Here is a 16,670-nt window from a genome sequence, read left to right on the forward strand (position 1 = left end):
AATAATGACGGCTCCCTTATATACAACACATTACAAACTTGATGACCAATAAAAAAAATTTGCACTGCTACTCCATTTGGAAAAAAAAATTGATGCAGGTCTGACAGTAGAAAAAAAAAATTGCTGTCACTCTGACAGGAAAAAAAAATTTGCTCCCATACCCTCTTCCTCCATACCCCCCCCCCAGAAATCAAATGGTTCTCCCCTAAACTGGATAATGTAGGATTTTCCTCACAATACTGTAACAGGAATTCCAATGTCCCCTTGTTTTAACGTTAGTAATAGTTTTTCTGCTCTGAAGAGTAATTTAACAAACTCTAACAACCCATTATACTCTCGTAACCTCTCTGTAGTTGAGTTTTACATGTAACACGGATGAACAGCACACATGTACATATCTATTTTTACATCCATGGTTTTACTGAGGAATGCTGTTCAGTGGAATGCCAATCCCTGGTCACAAATTAGTTTATGGCACTACTAGTATGATACTTATCAGTGACTTTGTATACACATTGTGTACCCCATGGAGCACTCATGCAGCCAGATCAAGTATCAAGTTGAGATGAATTACCAAAGTGCTTTGGTAATTACTGATCAAAGTCTCAATATCATCAGCGAAGTTGCTTGGTAATTAGCAAGATTGGTGTCCGGATAAGTTGTAAAACCACAGTAACTCATTTTTTAGACCCGCCCTCTCCCATCTCCATCCTGTATATCTCAAGACATAATATAACACTGAACTAATGATTGTTGACTCACCCTTGGAATGCACTGCTGTAGCCTGGTGGACAACCACAGGTAAAACTGCCTTGGGTATTTGTGCAGTCATACGAGCATGGACTCCTAAATCCGCTACATTCATTGATATCTAGTTTTAATAAACAAAACAAATTCATCAGATATTACAACTAATTTCAGTGCACATTTGATGAGATACATAAATATCTTAGCTAGCGACTAATCTAGGTTGTAGACTAGGAACAGACAGCAGCAATAGCAATGTGATTCACAACACAACTCTAGAGAAACTGGAACATCAATTTAGATGTGAAGGCAGTCCATGAAATGAAACACTGACAATATGTCTACAAAAAAGTCTAACCACATTGGAAGCAGCTGTAAACCTGAGTAAGGCTGACCTTGTGATACATGATGTTTGGGCGATTATGAGGATATCATGTCGTGAAGGAAAAGAATTTCATTGTTTTCAGTTTAAAGAGACAAGATGGCATCATTTACACTGTGGTTGATTGCTCACCTTGGCATGACAGGTAATAAGAGTTGAAGTTAAACCCAGCAGAGCAGCCACACCTGAAACTTCCTACTGTATTGTAACAGGTAGCAGATCCACATATACGGTTGTCAACACACTCATTGTCATCTGAGAAAAAAGGAGGAGAAGGTTTCAAATCTATAACTACTTTTGTACATCGTTACAGCAGTTATAACATGGCAGTACTATAGCTGGACAGTAGGTCCGTCATATTATATTATTATTATTTCACTTTATTTCGGACTAAATATGTCCATAGAATATACTTATTGGTAAATGTCAAGTTATATAGGAGGACAACCAGTTACCACCATTTGAGTGTGATTTAAAACTGGGCAGATACTGTCCTTACAATTTCAGTAAAGCTGTCTATTCCTCGACAAGTTTTTTTCTATTTCCTGATTTTGATTGGTTATCCGCTTGTGGTCACTATGATCTACTCTGAACGTGCTCCCATAAGTAAACTAATTTTTCCAATCCAGATAAATCAAAGAGTACCATAAATGTGTTTGACAATGAAGGTTTATAGGTGATTGTTTTGATGTCTTGCTAAGCATGGACACTTTGGTCAAACAAACACATCTCAAACAGTTAAGAACTTAAATTTTTAAGGATCTGATCCTGGTTGCTTAATACTATATTTTTTGTCGTGAGAAACTCTCCACTCATCAGCTAGTAATCGGCACATGTTACTGTTACTATCAGCTAAATGCTATTGAAGCAGGATGACATACCAACACACTGGTTCCAGTAGTAATGCTGAAGGAACCCTTGTGGGCAAGTGCAGCGGTAACCTCCAAGAGTGTTCTGGCAGCCATGTTGACAAAGGTGATTTCCAACACATTCATCGACATCTGTTGGGAGATTGTCAGAGAGGAAACAGCCAATAAAAAAAAGACTAATTATGGTATGTTTGGTGCACAGCATGACTATTATTGAAGCTTTTTTTCCAGAATGAGGATTGAATACCCCATGTTCAAACACATTTATGCTCATTTGTGCATTGTCTTCGTCACTAGTTCTTTAGTAGCTGTTGCCATACTCTATAAGTTTGATCCTTGTGAGAAATAAAGGAATAGATAGCCATCTAAAACATGTTCAAAGGTACCAAGCATTTTGTGTACAAATTTATGGTCATTATCGTTATACACAGTTGATGCACACACTTCATGAATATCAATACATAAACAGTAGACCTCTAAAGTGTACTCAATAATATATTCATGATAAACTTTTGTCAAATCAGGAAACACATAAAATACCGCAATAAATTCCACAGAAAGTCTATAGATATCAGGGACAAATTTCTACATTAATCATCAACTTCTGTCTATACAGTGAAAAAGAAACAAAATTGGTATTGATGTAAACTCAAGGATCAGATTCTCTCAGGATATAACTTACCATGACAGATAGCGAGATGTGGGTCAAATACGTAACCTCTTTGGCACTCACATCGATATGTACCTTGGTCATTCTGACATGTTCCAAAAGGACCACACAGTTGAGGATTTTCAGCACACTCATCAATGTCTTTGGATGATGACAAAGAGGCAATTTGTAAGATTCATGCAGAGACTGTTTACATAATGACAACTATTGCAATACAACCCCTTCAATAAATTGTTGAAACTATAACATATCAGTATGGCTGTATGGCTAGTTTGACAATTGCTGATTGAACATCACTGATAGTAACATCATAGCATATAGGACAACTGACATAACTAATGTCCTATACACAAACATTTCTTCCAATGGGCACTACAAAAAATCAAGAATACACATATTACTGACAGTATTTTCGATTTCATGGTAATAAATATAATTGTTGTCATATCAGACATCAAATCCACATAGAGGACAATCAAGTTCTGTGATGGACCAGGATCAAATATACTGAAATGACAAAATGACAAGTTAGTCACAATCTGAATGAATCTTATAAGATAACCTTGGAGACTGATGCGTTACTACAATTGCAATTTCAGTTTCTTTCAGAACAGGTGAAAAATTAACATAAAAAAACACAATGATCGATTGCCTTTTTAATGAATTGAAAATTGTCAATGAGACCTACAATCAATGTAAAATCTAGTCTCTTTCCTTACCTACACAACCCATGCCATGTTGAGTGAAACCTTCTGGGCATGTGCACTGGAATCCTCCAACAGTGTTCTGGCAAAGGTATTGGCAGTTGTGTGTGTCTGTGGCACATTCATCCAGATCTGTATGAAAACAACCAGGTATATAAAGAACACAGAACACTCTTGCCATATCAAAAGCTTTCCAAAACTAAGAAAACTTGCCTGTTACATTTGCACTAAATACTAAGCAGAAGTTTATCACATGGTAGTATTGGTAAGCATGTATATGGTAATGCTTGTAAGGTAAACCATATAAAAGACTTCTGCTTTCAGAATTTGGTGCAGAGGTCTCACCTCTTCAGTTTTGACATATTCAAAGAAGTTGGAGTACATTAACTATTTTGTTGATGAACGCAAAGCTATGTCCTCTTACTTCCTAATCTGCATTGAAGATGTCCTAAAACATTTTTCACCAAGGTACAAAACTAAGGATTGCAAATAGATAGAGCTGTTATAGATACACATACCTTTACATAGGCCATCTGGACCTTCCACATAACCTTGAGGACAGCCACATGCATAACTGCCTTCCATATTGACGCATTCATAGTCACAGGGAGCAGGAGTCTCCTCACATTCATTCAAATCTGCAGGACATTTTTTACACTCATTTAGAAATGCATTTCACACAAAATAAAGTAACAGAAGTTATCACTATTGAGGGAAACAAAATAAGGTTGTTTCCAGTTGATGGAGTCAGGTGAACAAACAAGTCAGTGATTTCTTCTCTCTCTTAAAGGTATACTGTCACATGTTCCAATTTTGCCACAGTTACCTTGGAAAGAGAAAATCTAACAATCACAAATTTTAAGCAGGTGGCACTTTTAAAAACAGCTCCCTCAATGGGCATTTTGAATACCAAGGAACGCCCCTTTGACCATATATGGACATATTTAGATTACAGGTGACTGTATACCTTTAAACTACATAGCACATCAGCTTCATATCAGCAACACCCTGACATCATTTGATTACTTCAAATTCAATATTCACAAACTCACTTCAATACTTTTCTTACAAATTTATGAAAGATCCTAAACATCTTGTTTTTTCTGTGGTAAACTTTGTGGAAGGAATCAACATACAATCACCATTATCATTTACCTTCTTTCAACTATTTGTAAGCACAATAATAACAAGTCATCCTTGATGACACAGTCCCCACTTGTTAATGGGTACTTTAATTACAAGTCCTCGGAGAGGATAGAGTCTGTGATAAAAATACTGCGATACAGATGGGGCTCTATAGCCAAGAATGACTCTGAGTTCCATGGTGGTGAAAACATAAAACCTCATTAAATGAGTCAAATAGTAATTACACGCCAGGAAATTGCCAAACATTTTTGCATCCTATCCTAACACTAACAGATTATCACCGGTACCATATTTCATAAAGTTTGATGCAGTGCTTCTGGACATTCACCCTAAAAACAAAAATTCATTATGTAAATGCAAACTAGCAATTAATTTATATGATACTGCTAAGTGTCATTGAATTGTATTTACAACATTATGAAATCAACATCTGTACCAAGTTTCATCAAATTTGACGCAGTATTTGCGGATATATCACTCTAATTAGGAAAGTTCATTACATATGCAATTTCAAATTAATTAACATGACACTGATAATTGTCTTTTTCACTCTTAAAGCAATTTGAGCTTAACATCTGTACGAAGTTTCATGAAATTTGATGCAGTATTTCTTGACATATCAGCCTTATTACGAAAATTCAATAATTGACATGATATTGCTACATGCCGTGAAACAAATGGATGTGCATATGTATGACACAGGTCAATGTCCTTGTACCAACTTTGAATGATACTGGTGGAAATATGTCTGATTTATGTCTCTGTACATGAAAAAATTGTGACAAAATGGCTACCACGCAGCCATATTTGATCTTACCGTCTAAAAAACCAACATGCATATGTATGACATAAGTCAATGTCCATGTACCAACTTTGAATAAAATCAATTAACACTTGCCAGAGTTATGGCTCTTGACATGAAAAAATCCATTACAAAATGGCCACCTGGCATATGGCCATATTGGATCATGTCGTAAAACAAATCATCATACATGTATAATATAAGTCAATGTCCTTGTACCAACTTTGAATAAAATCGCTTGATACATGTCTGAATTATGGTTCCAGACACAAAAAAATCGTAACAAAATGGTCGCCATGCAGCCATATTCAATCCTATCGTAAAACAAATCAATGTCCTTATGCATGACATAGGTCAACTTCCTTGTACCAACTTTGAATAAATCCATTGAGATGTGCCTGAGTTATGGCTAAGGACATGAAAAGATTGTAACAAAATGGCCGCCATGCGGCCATATTAGATCATATCATCAAACAAACTGACGTGCATTTGTGTGACATAGGTCAATGTCATGTACAACTTTGAATAAAATCGGTTGAGACATGCCTGAGTTATGGCTCAGGACATGAAAAAATTGTAACAAAATGGCTGCGGATCATATCATGAAACAAATTGATGTGCATATGTATAACATAGGTCAATGTCCTTGTACCAACTTTGAATAAAATCAGTTGACATATGCCTGAGTTATGGCTCCGTACACGAAAAAATCGTAACAAAATGGCCGCATGGTGGCCATATTGGATCGTATCACAAAACAAATCAATGTGCATATGTATGACATAGGTCAATGTCCTTGTACCTACTTTGAAATAAATTGGTTGAGACATGACTGAGTTATGGCTCAGGACATGAAAAAATTGTAACAAAATGGCCGCCATGCGGCCATATTGGATCATATCGTGAAACAAATTGACGTGCATATGTATGACATAGGTCAATGTCCTTGTACCAACTTCGAATAAAATCGGTTTAGATGTGCCTGAGTTATGGCTCCGTACATGAAAAAATCGTAATAAATGGCCGCACAACGGCCATATTGGATCTTATCACAAAACAAATCGATGTGCATATGTATGACATATGAAGTAATCCTTGTACCAAGTTTGAATGAAATCAGTCAAGGCATTTCTGAGATAACTGCGTGAACGGACGGACGGACGGACGCACTCACGCACGCACGGATATGACCAAACCTATGAGTCACCGTGTCCGTGGGGACTAAAAACTGACATTGGTATTGGTTTGAATTGATAATATAAAACAATAGAAATTGCACATTCATTGCTACATTTATTTTTTTTAATACACTTTATAGCATATTGTGATATCTTTTTCGATGCCGGTTACTTTACATTAAAAATATCCCTTTGAGTTTAAAATAATTCAGTGTTGGAAATGTTTATGTGGGGAAAAAGTGTTTGTTAGAGTTTGATTGATAGCTTTTATAGGGACATGCTCTGAATGTTTCTACCATGTGTTTTATATATGTAATGTAGTTGCAGGGTCCATTATGCTGACCAAGAAACATCGCTGTTCATGCCACTGCAAGTTTTAGAATATATCATGAAATATAAGTCACAGCAACAATGTCTGTGTCTCCGAAGAGTGTTGACTGATTTCTACACAACCAGGATATGTAATTGGAACTTTCATAAGAGACAATACAACTTGATCATACTCACCAACGCACTTAGTTCCCTCGGTGTCACTAATGTAGCCATTGTTGCACACACATCTGTAAGATCCCAGAATGTTAACACACATGCCATTGATACAGAGATTGGGAACATCTGCACATTCATCAATGTCCTCTCCACCCTTGCACAGTTCTTCAAAGGCAACTATGTGAGATAGGACAATACAGTGTATTGCAGACTTAAAGCATCATTAGCTGTGGCATTGATGGTATCTTAAAGGCATGTGTTGGCACCAGATTGTCTCATCAGAAAATTTACACACCAGATTACAATTTCAATGGAAAGCAAAAGGCTATCACACCTCCATAATCCTTTAACAGACAAGAACAAAAGCAATCCAAGGGATCGCGAACAGAGCCTTTAAAATATGCTTTCTTCTTCTACTTCAAAGATAATCATGTCCCAATGCCTGGAGTTCAACATTTTTAATGCTGTCAGCATCTGTGCCATAAACAATTGTTGATGACAAAATTTCAGTCTAAAAGAGAATTCACATGTCAACAATAACACTGCATATTGTATACAGTGCAGTATTGGTATGGGTAATGCTTTGCATGTATTTTTACAGACGTATTTTTTCAAGGAACAAAAGTGATTACAATTCTGTAAAAAGTTACAGCTACATGCCCTTCACCACTAATGCCATACATCCATAATATTCACAACTATAGAATAGACCGTCAAGTCAGAAAGATGTGGTCAAATATGTCAACAAGTGATGTAAACAAGACAAGCTTCACAACACATTCACTGAAATCTTTTGAAACTTACTTTCATACTACAATACTACAACAACGATTAGCAGTACAACTTCTTCAAACAAACATTACACTCAATCATATCAAGCAACCAAACTTTCAAACAACCCTGTAAATTAATCTTCACACAATTACCAGTCCCACATTTGTTTTGTTTCATAGAAATAATATATCTATATATATCTATATCTATACTATATATATATATATATTAATATATATAATATATATATATATATATATATATATATATATATATATATATATATATATATATATATATATATATATATATATATATATATATATATATATATATATATATATATATATATATATATATATATATATATAAGGATATTTCATTTTCCAATAGAACAGATAAGAAAGAAAAATACAGACACATTAAGGATTAGTAAATTGGGTAGGGAAAACTATATATCTATCTATCTATCTATCTATCTATCTATCTATCTATCTATCTATATATATATATACATACATATATATATATATATATATATATATATATATATATATATATATATATATATATATATATATTATATATATATATATATATATATATATATATATATATATATATATATATATATATATATATATATATATATATATATATATATATATATATATATATATATCTCTCTATATATATATATATATATATTTATCACATGAACTGGCCCGTATCTCCACCTGTGTGACGTACACCAGCATAGACATAGATAAGAAATCCATATTACCCCTGTTGTACGTCATCAACCGGAACTTTTTCCTGCATGGTACCGTTCATACCTGCACGTCGCGACGGACACAGACTGATTTGTCGTGATCGATGCCGTGCTGTCATGACATTTTTACAAAAATTTGACTTGACAAATCCATACATGGAAACATAGAAGGCATGTCCAACGAAAATTAGAGTCGCTAAAACTATAGCTATTCCAGAGAATTGAATAGGGATACCATCGATCGTTATATTTTAATGGCTCAGTAACGTCGCAGCGAGGCTTCAGTCGAGTTATAAGGCAAGGCTCACTGTGGACGTCGTACCTGGGGATCCCGGTTGGTGATAAACCTGAAACCTACACCTGAACGTAAGTTCACAACTGAATAAATGAGTACAGTATAATCTTCAGGAAAACGACATAGGAGGCAAAAGCATAAAGTCATTCGACTAACAACGATAAGTGTCCTTCATCACACAAAAAGTTCAGTAAATTCTTGCTCATAATCAAACCTGCAGCATAAGGCTGTAGCGAAGACAGCTGTCAAGCTGTATCTTAACTCTGCAGTGCAGTGCTGTGGAATCCGATGTATTTCAAAAGTTGACTCTAACGACACTCACAACAGAACAGAGTTTCTGTCAAGTAACAAAATTAGGATGTATCTACGGGTGAGATATGTGTGTCACTGCAAATATAAAAGTCCGTCAGAAGAAAAAATTGACGAGAGATCAGGATCCGAGTTGACACTGGCGGAGACCGGTGACGGCAGTGTTGTTGCCACAAACAAACATGCAATTGGCCTAATATGTGTGTCATCGAACTGAATCTTTCGCGCTTGCCAAGGTCGAAAACGTGTGTGATACTTTGAAAAGCCACTGCATCCCTAAGAATGAGAATTACTGTTTCGATCATGTTGTTGCATTTTACTTCATAAATCTATTCGTAAATATTCTAAATCACTATGGCTATCTGTTGCTAGCGAGGTGAAAGCTATGTTTGCCGATGGCCGACTTGCCTTGGCATCGACAGCACGAGACAATGATTGACACGTTCACGTGACTGAGTCCGTATGTCTGATTGGTAAAGATACCATTCCATGTATCACAATTTCGACTTAATGGGATTTATGAATGAAAGTATCTCCTGGGTGACAGGCCGCTTTACCCGTTAAATGAAAGTACTCCGCGTAAATAAAACACAAATCGCGACGAAATTAATGCAATTTGTTACAATAATTTTGATCCATCTACGTCAAAAGAAAAATAAGAAGACTGTTCATGTGATAAATATATAATCGCATGGAATTTTTTCTGTTTGACGTCATTGTACACTCATGTTTTTCGCAGAGCCGCACAACTTCTCTCACAGAGAAAAATACCATGAGATTATATATATATATATATATATATATATATATATATATATATATATATATATATATATATATATATATATATATATATATATATATATATATATTATAAACATACATATATATATATATATATATATATATATATATATATATATATATATATATATATATATATTATAAAACATACATTTATGAGAAAAACTTCCAATTGTTCAAACTACTGTTAAGTTGAACGGAGACATAACTTGAACATAACTTGAAAAGTCTAACCTGATCCTCTCCTTGGACAAGTATCACAGTCTGGACCCCAAGCCATACCCATTCCGCAGCAACACCTGGCTTTGGTCATTGGTATTGCAAGATTAGGTGTAGTCTGACACATGCCATTGTTGACCGAATAGAAACAACACCTTCTCGGAAATCTAAAGAAATAATGATATGTGTATATTAAAGTATATTTGTACAGAGAAGAAAAGTACAGATGAGGTTGCTTAAACAACATAAGTGTGATTGAAACAAATACCCAACTATAGAACTACCAATGTGTTTTTCTTTGCCAAGGTTTAGGAACATATGAACAAAGTAATTAGAACTACCATGATATTTGAAAGGTTTCCTAATGTGAAAGTGAACAAATACCTTAATGCAAGACAGAAAGTAACCATTGAATTGTCAAAGGGCATTATGTTCACCAGATGTTCATTATGAATAAGCAACTTTGCTTTTTGACTCTCATATAATAGTAACCATTACGTTTTCAGTAGTTAACAGATAACAGTTGCCAATCCTTGAATTAATACTTCAGCAACTTGTGGTCAAAATCGTGACTTCAGATGCATTATGTATTCTGGAAACACTAAGTGCCATACCACTGCCAGACCACTGCCAGACCTTAAAACAAAGTACACCTTGTGGATTATATGAAAATGTCATTATTTCACATTTCTGAGTTGAAAGCATGGTTCTTACCTATACATTTCTTGCCTGAGTCATCCACTTCATAGCCTTCATTACATTCACATTGGTAGGATCCATCTAAATTGGCACACTCACCATTCAGACATATACCTGGATCAACTTCACATTCATTGATATCTGGTCAAAATAGTAATGGACAGATTTACTATACTCAAAGTTCATTAAGCAATTGCATGAAAGAGAGACAACAGGTGCTGTTGACAATATGCAGCAGCAATAAAACATAGAGGAATGAAGAATATAAAAGTAACATATTATTTAAAGATACAATTACTATTTATGACAGGCTCACTTACCAACACAGATATCCATGTTTGATTCAAGAGGTTCAAGGCCTTCTGGACAGAGACACATGTAGGAACCAATCAAGTTCTTACAGATGTACGGACAGTCATCTAGGTCTGCCGCACATTCATCCAAGTCTGTATGAAAGAAAAAAAACATGTTCATTTTCATGTTGTACAGTGCTAAAGGAACTTGCCATCTGTGTGCAAAGATGGTTTATCAGCTCACGGGGTAGGACGTAAAAAAGCACACGGCAGGAGCTATACAGTGTGACTGATATTTAATGAATGATAATGGCTCCTACGTCTTGTTTACCATATATGGATGTGTGTTCATTTGTTGTGACATGGTGATCTAAAGTTTAGGTAAATTGGTCACAATAAACGACTAAGGCTGCGTTCACAAATAACGGTGAGGTGAAGGGGTTGGAGGAATCAAGATTAAAATCTTTTTTTTCAGATCCCCCCTCGATAGCCTCAAAAAATTTTCAAGTTGTCCCCCCTGTCTAAATGATCAAAATTTTTCAAGTACCTTCCAAACTATCATATGGCCGTATATTTATTTGGGATGCACGCAAAGAAAAAATAAACATGTTAGCAGTTCTGCTTACAGATGTTCGACACTACTTTTTATTAGCAGTTTGTAGAGCTATATTCCTACAGCAAGTTCTTAAATTGATTCATTTTCAAATGCATCAGTGACTTTTTGGATTTAGCAGTCTAAGCTGACTTGAGTTAATCCAAATCTGGCCAGGTCAATGGCACCTGCTGAAGAGCACATAAAATGAAAGTCATTAGAGAGTGTGCAAATTGTGAATTCCTGGCTTCATTTTGCCAAATTGTGAAAAACTGAGCACAATGACCAACCAAAAAATATTTTTTTCAAAAGTATGAGAAATGTATGACTTCGATGTTACTAAAAACAAGTCATCGCTGATGACACAGTCCCCGCTCATACATGCACATGCACACTACAATACAATGACTGTGTGCCAAGTTTGAACGAAATCTGTTCAGAGATAGTTGAGTTATGGTTCAAAACATGAAAAAATTAAAATAACAAAATGGCCACCTGGTGGCTATATTGGATTGTATCGCAAAATAAATTGACGTGCATACATATGCAAGAGTACTTTATCTGTGTACCAACATTGAACAAAATCGGTTCAGGGATAGTTGAGTTATGGTTCAAAAACATGAAAAGATAGTAACAAAATGGCTGCCAGGCGGCCACATTGGATCATATCACGAAATAAATTGACGTGCATATATATGCCATAGTACTTTATCTGTGTACCAACATTGAACGAAATCGGTTCAGGGATAGTTGAGTTATGGTTCAAAAACATGAAAAATTCGCAACAAAATGGCTGCCCGGTGGCCATATTGGATCGTATCGCAAAATAAATTGACGTGCATATGTATGGCACAGTACTTTATCCTTGCACACAGTTTGAAGAAAATCGGCTCAGGGTGACAGACGGACGGACAGATGGGACCCAATCTATAAGTCTCCGCTAGACTGCATCTGCGGGGACTAATCAGCAATACTGGAAAATTAAATATTCCATCAAATAAATGTTTAAATCTCTGAAATTTTAGGTGTAATAATGGCAAATTTGTTAAAAAATAAATGTAGTTCCATTTAGTCACATGTTTTTTCATTGAAGTTTTAGTCTTTACTATTCAAAGTTTTACTTTTATGTTATTTTACATTGAGAAAGTAAAAATTTAGAAAATCAGCATGGTGACCCCATCTTTTTCTTTATATAATATTTGATTATTCTCATATGCCAGAATTCAAAAATCCCCCGATAGCTTTCAAGTCTCCTGGTCTTTCATGTGTTGCTCTGTGCCTGATCTTGTGTACATGTTTCACTGTCATGAGTGTCATATGACCAAAACTCTTCTTCAACTACAAATGTACATCAGAGTCAGCGCTATCTCTGTCACTACTGGTATGCAGTGACAGTGACACTGTAGTAGCAGGGCAGTAGCTGTATAAGTTTGATAATTTTGACAATATTTTTGTACAGTTTACACCACTACGTTCTTGTTCTACTCCTACAGCATGTTGTATTGTCCAGTATTCAGCTTGCTAACACAGCATGTATATGTGTACCGTGCATTTGTATCATTGACAAGTGACTTTCAGTCTGGACTCAAGTTCAATTATCACTAAATACATATTTACATATACAGGATATTGTATGTACTGAATATTGTATGTTGCAGCATGTCGTAGGGAGACAGCAAGAAACTGTATTTGATATAATGCATAGAAATACTGAAAAAATTGTCAACAGTTGCAGCTTCTGCCCCGTTACTACACCCCACTCGTTTGTTAGTTTACAAAAATTCATACATGTTAAGATTTTGTCAAGATAAAAGTCATGAAATGTGACAAAATGGTTCTAGATTTTATTATTACATACTTAACCTTGGAATCGGAAAACTTTAAAAAGTAAAAGGGAACCACAAAACCCGTTCAGGCAGAGTGAAACTTTCAAGTCCCCTTTCTACAACCTCAAAAATTTTCAAATCCCCCTTACTATTTTTGTGTACACAGCCTTAATTTTCTATGTTATGTTATCTAGGTGTTTTACTCATGTGACAATATGACAACATGACAACTAGTAATTCTGATGTTTGTTCCATTATGAATATGCAATTCACATTATTCTAGAATGATAGCTGGCCCAGTCAAGTGTCCAAGATATCAGGTTCCTTAAAATGATTAATGGTAAAAAACAATTACTGCCTCTTAAAGGTTTTATTTTAATTCAACAGAAGCATCAGTCTATGATAACGCCATACAAGGAGCTGGCAAATTCTGAATAAAAGATTAATATTCATATCGTGCTGACCAATCAGTGATAGTATATACCACGCGCAATAAATTCACAGCAGTTAATTCCGGGTTACAAACGTTGATATATCTGTACCCAGAAATCGTTACTATGTAAAATTTCAATCAAGTTTCGCATGTATAATGTGATATAAAGTCTTTTTTTATGTTTTCGACTTAGCTTATGATAATATATATTGCCCAGTAAATGACAAATGTGTAGCATAGCACCTGTGGGCAAACCATGCATCATCATGCTTGATTGTGGGAAAGCAGCAGCGTACTATAGTAGCAGCATGTTCATGGTTTTGTGGAGTGGCCGTGGCCGTGGCATGGCTGGCCACTGGTAGAGTAACTATGCTTGAGCTATGATGATTGGACATCGAATGACAGGAACACACAAAAAACCCAGAAACTCATGAAAACACTACAGAAGCTGGAGTGATGATGCGATGGTTGGGGGGATCGAAGCGTAGCCCCAAAGGCCAGCGAGTAACCGTAAGGCAGCTACAGCGATGACCGTCGTAATTATCCGACTGTTGTAAAGGCATCGTCTTGGTGACTTTCAACCCTATAGTTGGTCGTTACCAAAAGGACATACATGAGTGTCATGCAAAATATTCATCTTTGGCATTGAATTGGATGAGATGATCAGCACCAGTGCCTACCTCCACAGTGCTTTCCATCCGCTAAAACAGTGTAACCACGAGGGCAGGCACAGGTGTAGGAACCGTCTGTATTCTCACATCGGAATGCACATTCAGATCCAATGAGCGCACACTCATCAATATCTGGAATCAAGAGGAAAGAGCATTAGGGCATGGCAGAAACTAGTCAGTAATTGGCAGAAATTATGAAACTAATGAAAGGGTCAATTCCATTTTCCATTGTGCTATGAACAAGTACAGGTGGTTGTGAAATTTTCAACTATTTGGCATCTACTATTTTATATAATGTCAAGAAAATGTTTGATAGCTTTGAACATTGCAGATCATCAAATTGCTTTTATGATGCCACACAATAGACTGCAATCCGAAATACTGTTCACACACGCTTGATCATTGTTACATGTATGTCCAACCCTTTGAACCCTGCTTGGATGAAATGGGCTGTTTTACATCTACATATCATAGATCAGCAGGCACTTAGGATTGAAAGGAATAAGAAATGAGGTAAAGTAAGATACCTTTACAAGTGTTATCCATTCCATTATCATAACCTGCATCACATTCACACTCGTATCCACCATCTACGTTATTGCACACACCATTACCACATGGGTTAGTGCCAGCAGCACATTCATCATCATCTGTTGGGAAAAGAATGATAAGCCTTCACTCTTACATTCTCCTACGATATTGCTAAGTCAAATCATACAACTTGAACTGGATTGCCCAAAAGTAGATGTCCTTGATGAATCCTTTTGGCCTGATATTAGACTAGAGAGTGCTCAAGTTCACAGTACTTCTACAGTCTATGGTATTTCTAAACATGGCCTTTAGTAGAAGTTTACTAGACATTTGTGGGGAAATTTATGAAAACTAACATTCTATAATTAAGCAATAAAGCACACCCAGAGACGGTATACCACAAGAGTTTGACCAGTTCACGACATATATGCACGAGCGATAGCGAGTGTATATATGAAGTGAACTGGTCAAATCGAGTGGTATACCGTCGCTGGGTGTGCTTTATTGCTATTATATCATAACAGTATATTGAAGTTCTGGTGTGGAACGTCAAAAATGGATTTTTGCTCAAGCTGAGAGCTCGAGCATGTGCCAGCCGTGGTATATTGCCAATATACGAACAGTTGTTTTCGCGTCTCGACCAATCAGATTGCTGTATTCACGCCATCAATATACTGGTATGATATAATACTCTATATTTCTTTTAGTTATAAAACTAAGAGAAATATAGAGCATTTAGCACCAACAATGATGTTAGCTCTCAGTTAGGTACTCTGTAAACATGGCCTTTAATAGAAGTTGATGAGACATCAGTGCGAAACTCATGAAAGCTAACATTCTATTATAGCTAACAGAGATATAAAACATGTAGTACCAACAATGATGTAAGTTCACAGCTGGGTATTCTATAATCACATGAGTTATCACTTGGCTTGGTCTTCCAGAATCAACAATGATATTAGAGAAAATAAGACTTTTGATCATGTTAAAGTTAAAATTACAATTTCCTTTTCTTTAACCGTTTCCTTCTACATACCAATACAATTTTGTTCAGTGTCATCTAGGACATAGCCCATGGGACATTCACAACGGTAGGAGCCATCTGTATTAATACAGTATCCAGTGCCACAACGGTCAAGAAACAGTTTGCATTCATTAATGTCGTCCATAACATCTGGATCAGTACCAGGAGCAATGCCAAACCCATCTGGACATAAGGTATTGAATTCGTCTGCAAAGAGAAGAACATAATTACTGTACTTGCTATAGGTATACTAACTTTAAGAAAACTGCATGTGACTGCATTCAAAAGGAACAGTTCATGTTTCAATGTGCTCAGGAGCAGACAGTCACAGATACTAACGTACTATATCTTGTCCCTCAACTGCTGTGATTACACTATTTGAAATGTCCTGAATACAGAAAGGGTACATATATTTCTTTAAACAGGAAATTGTATTTTATG

General features: G+C 35.8%; 1 protein-coding gene across 1 annotated transcript in view; it reads right to left on the reverse strand.

Moving 5' to 3' along the window:
- LOC139122154 (fibrillin-2-like) overlaps positions 1 to 16,670 on the reverse strand; it is a 66,675-nt gene that overhangs the window by 5,629 nt on the left and 44,376 nt on the right. Inside the window, 13 exon segments of the mRNA XM_070687572.1 lie at positions 763 to 871; positions 1,262 to 1,384; positions 2,011 to 2,130; positions 2,681 to 2,809; positions 3,388 to 3,504; positions 3,891 to 4,010; positions 7,006 to 7,164; positions 10,176 to 10,327; positions 10,847 to 11,000; positions 11,180 to 11,305; positions 14,684 to 14,806; positions 15,202 to 15,324; positions 16,242 to 16,436. Of these exon segments, the coding sequence (XP_070543673.1) occupies positions 763 to 871; positions 1,262 to 1,384; positions 2,011 to 2,130; positions 2,681 to 2,809; positions 3,388 to 3,504; positions 3,891 to 4,010; positions 7,006 to 7,164; positions 10,176 to 10,327; positions 10,847 to 11,000; positions 11,180 to 11,305; positions 14,684 to 14,806; positions 15,202 to 15,324; positions 16,242 to 16,436 (1,750 nt within the window).

This window comes from Ptychodera flava, chromosome 21, assembly GCF_041260155.1.
Source record: "Ptychodera flava strain L36383 chromosome 21, AS_Pfla_20210202, whole genome shotgun sequence".
NCBI lineage: Eukaryota > Metazoa > Hemichordata > Enteropneusta > Ptychoderidae > Ptychodera > Ptychodera flava.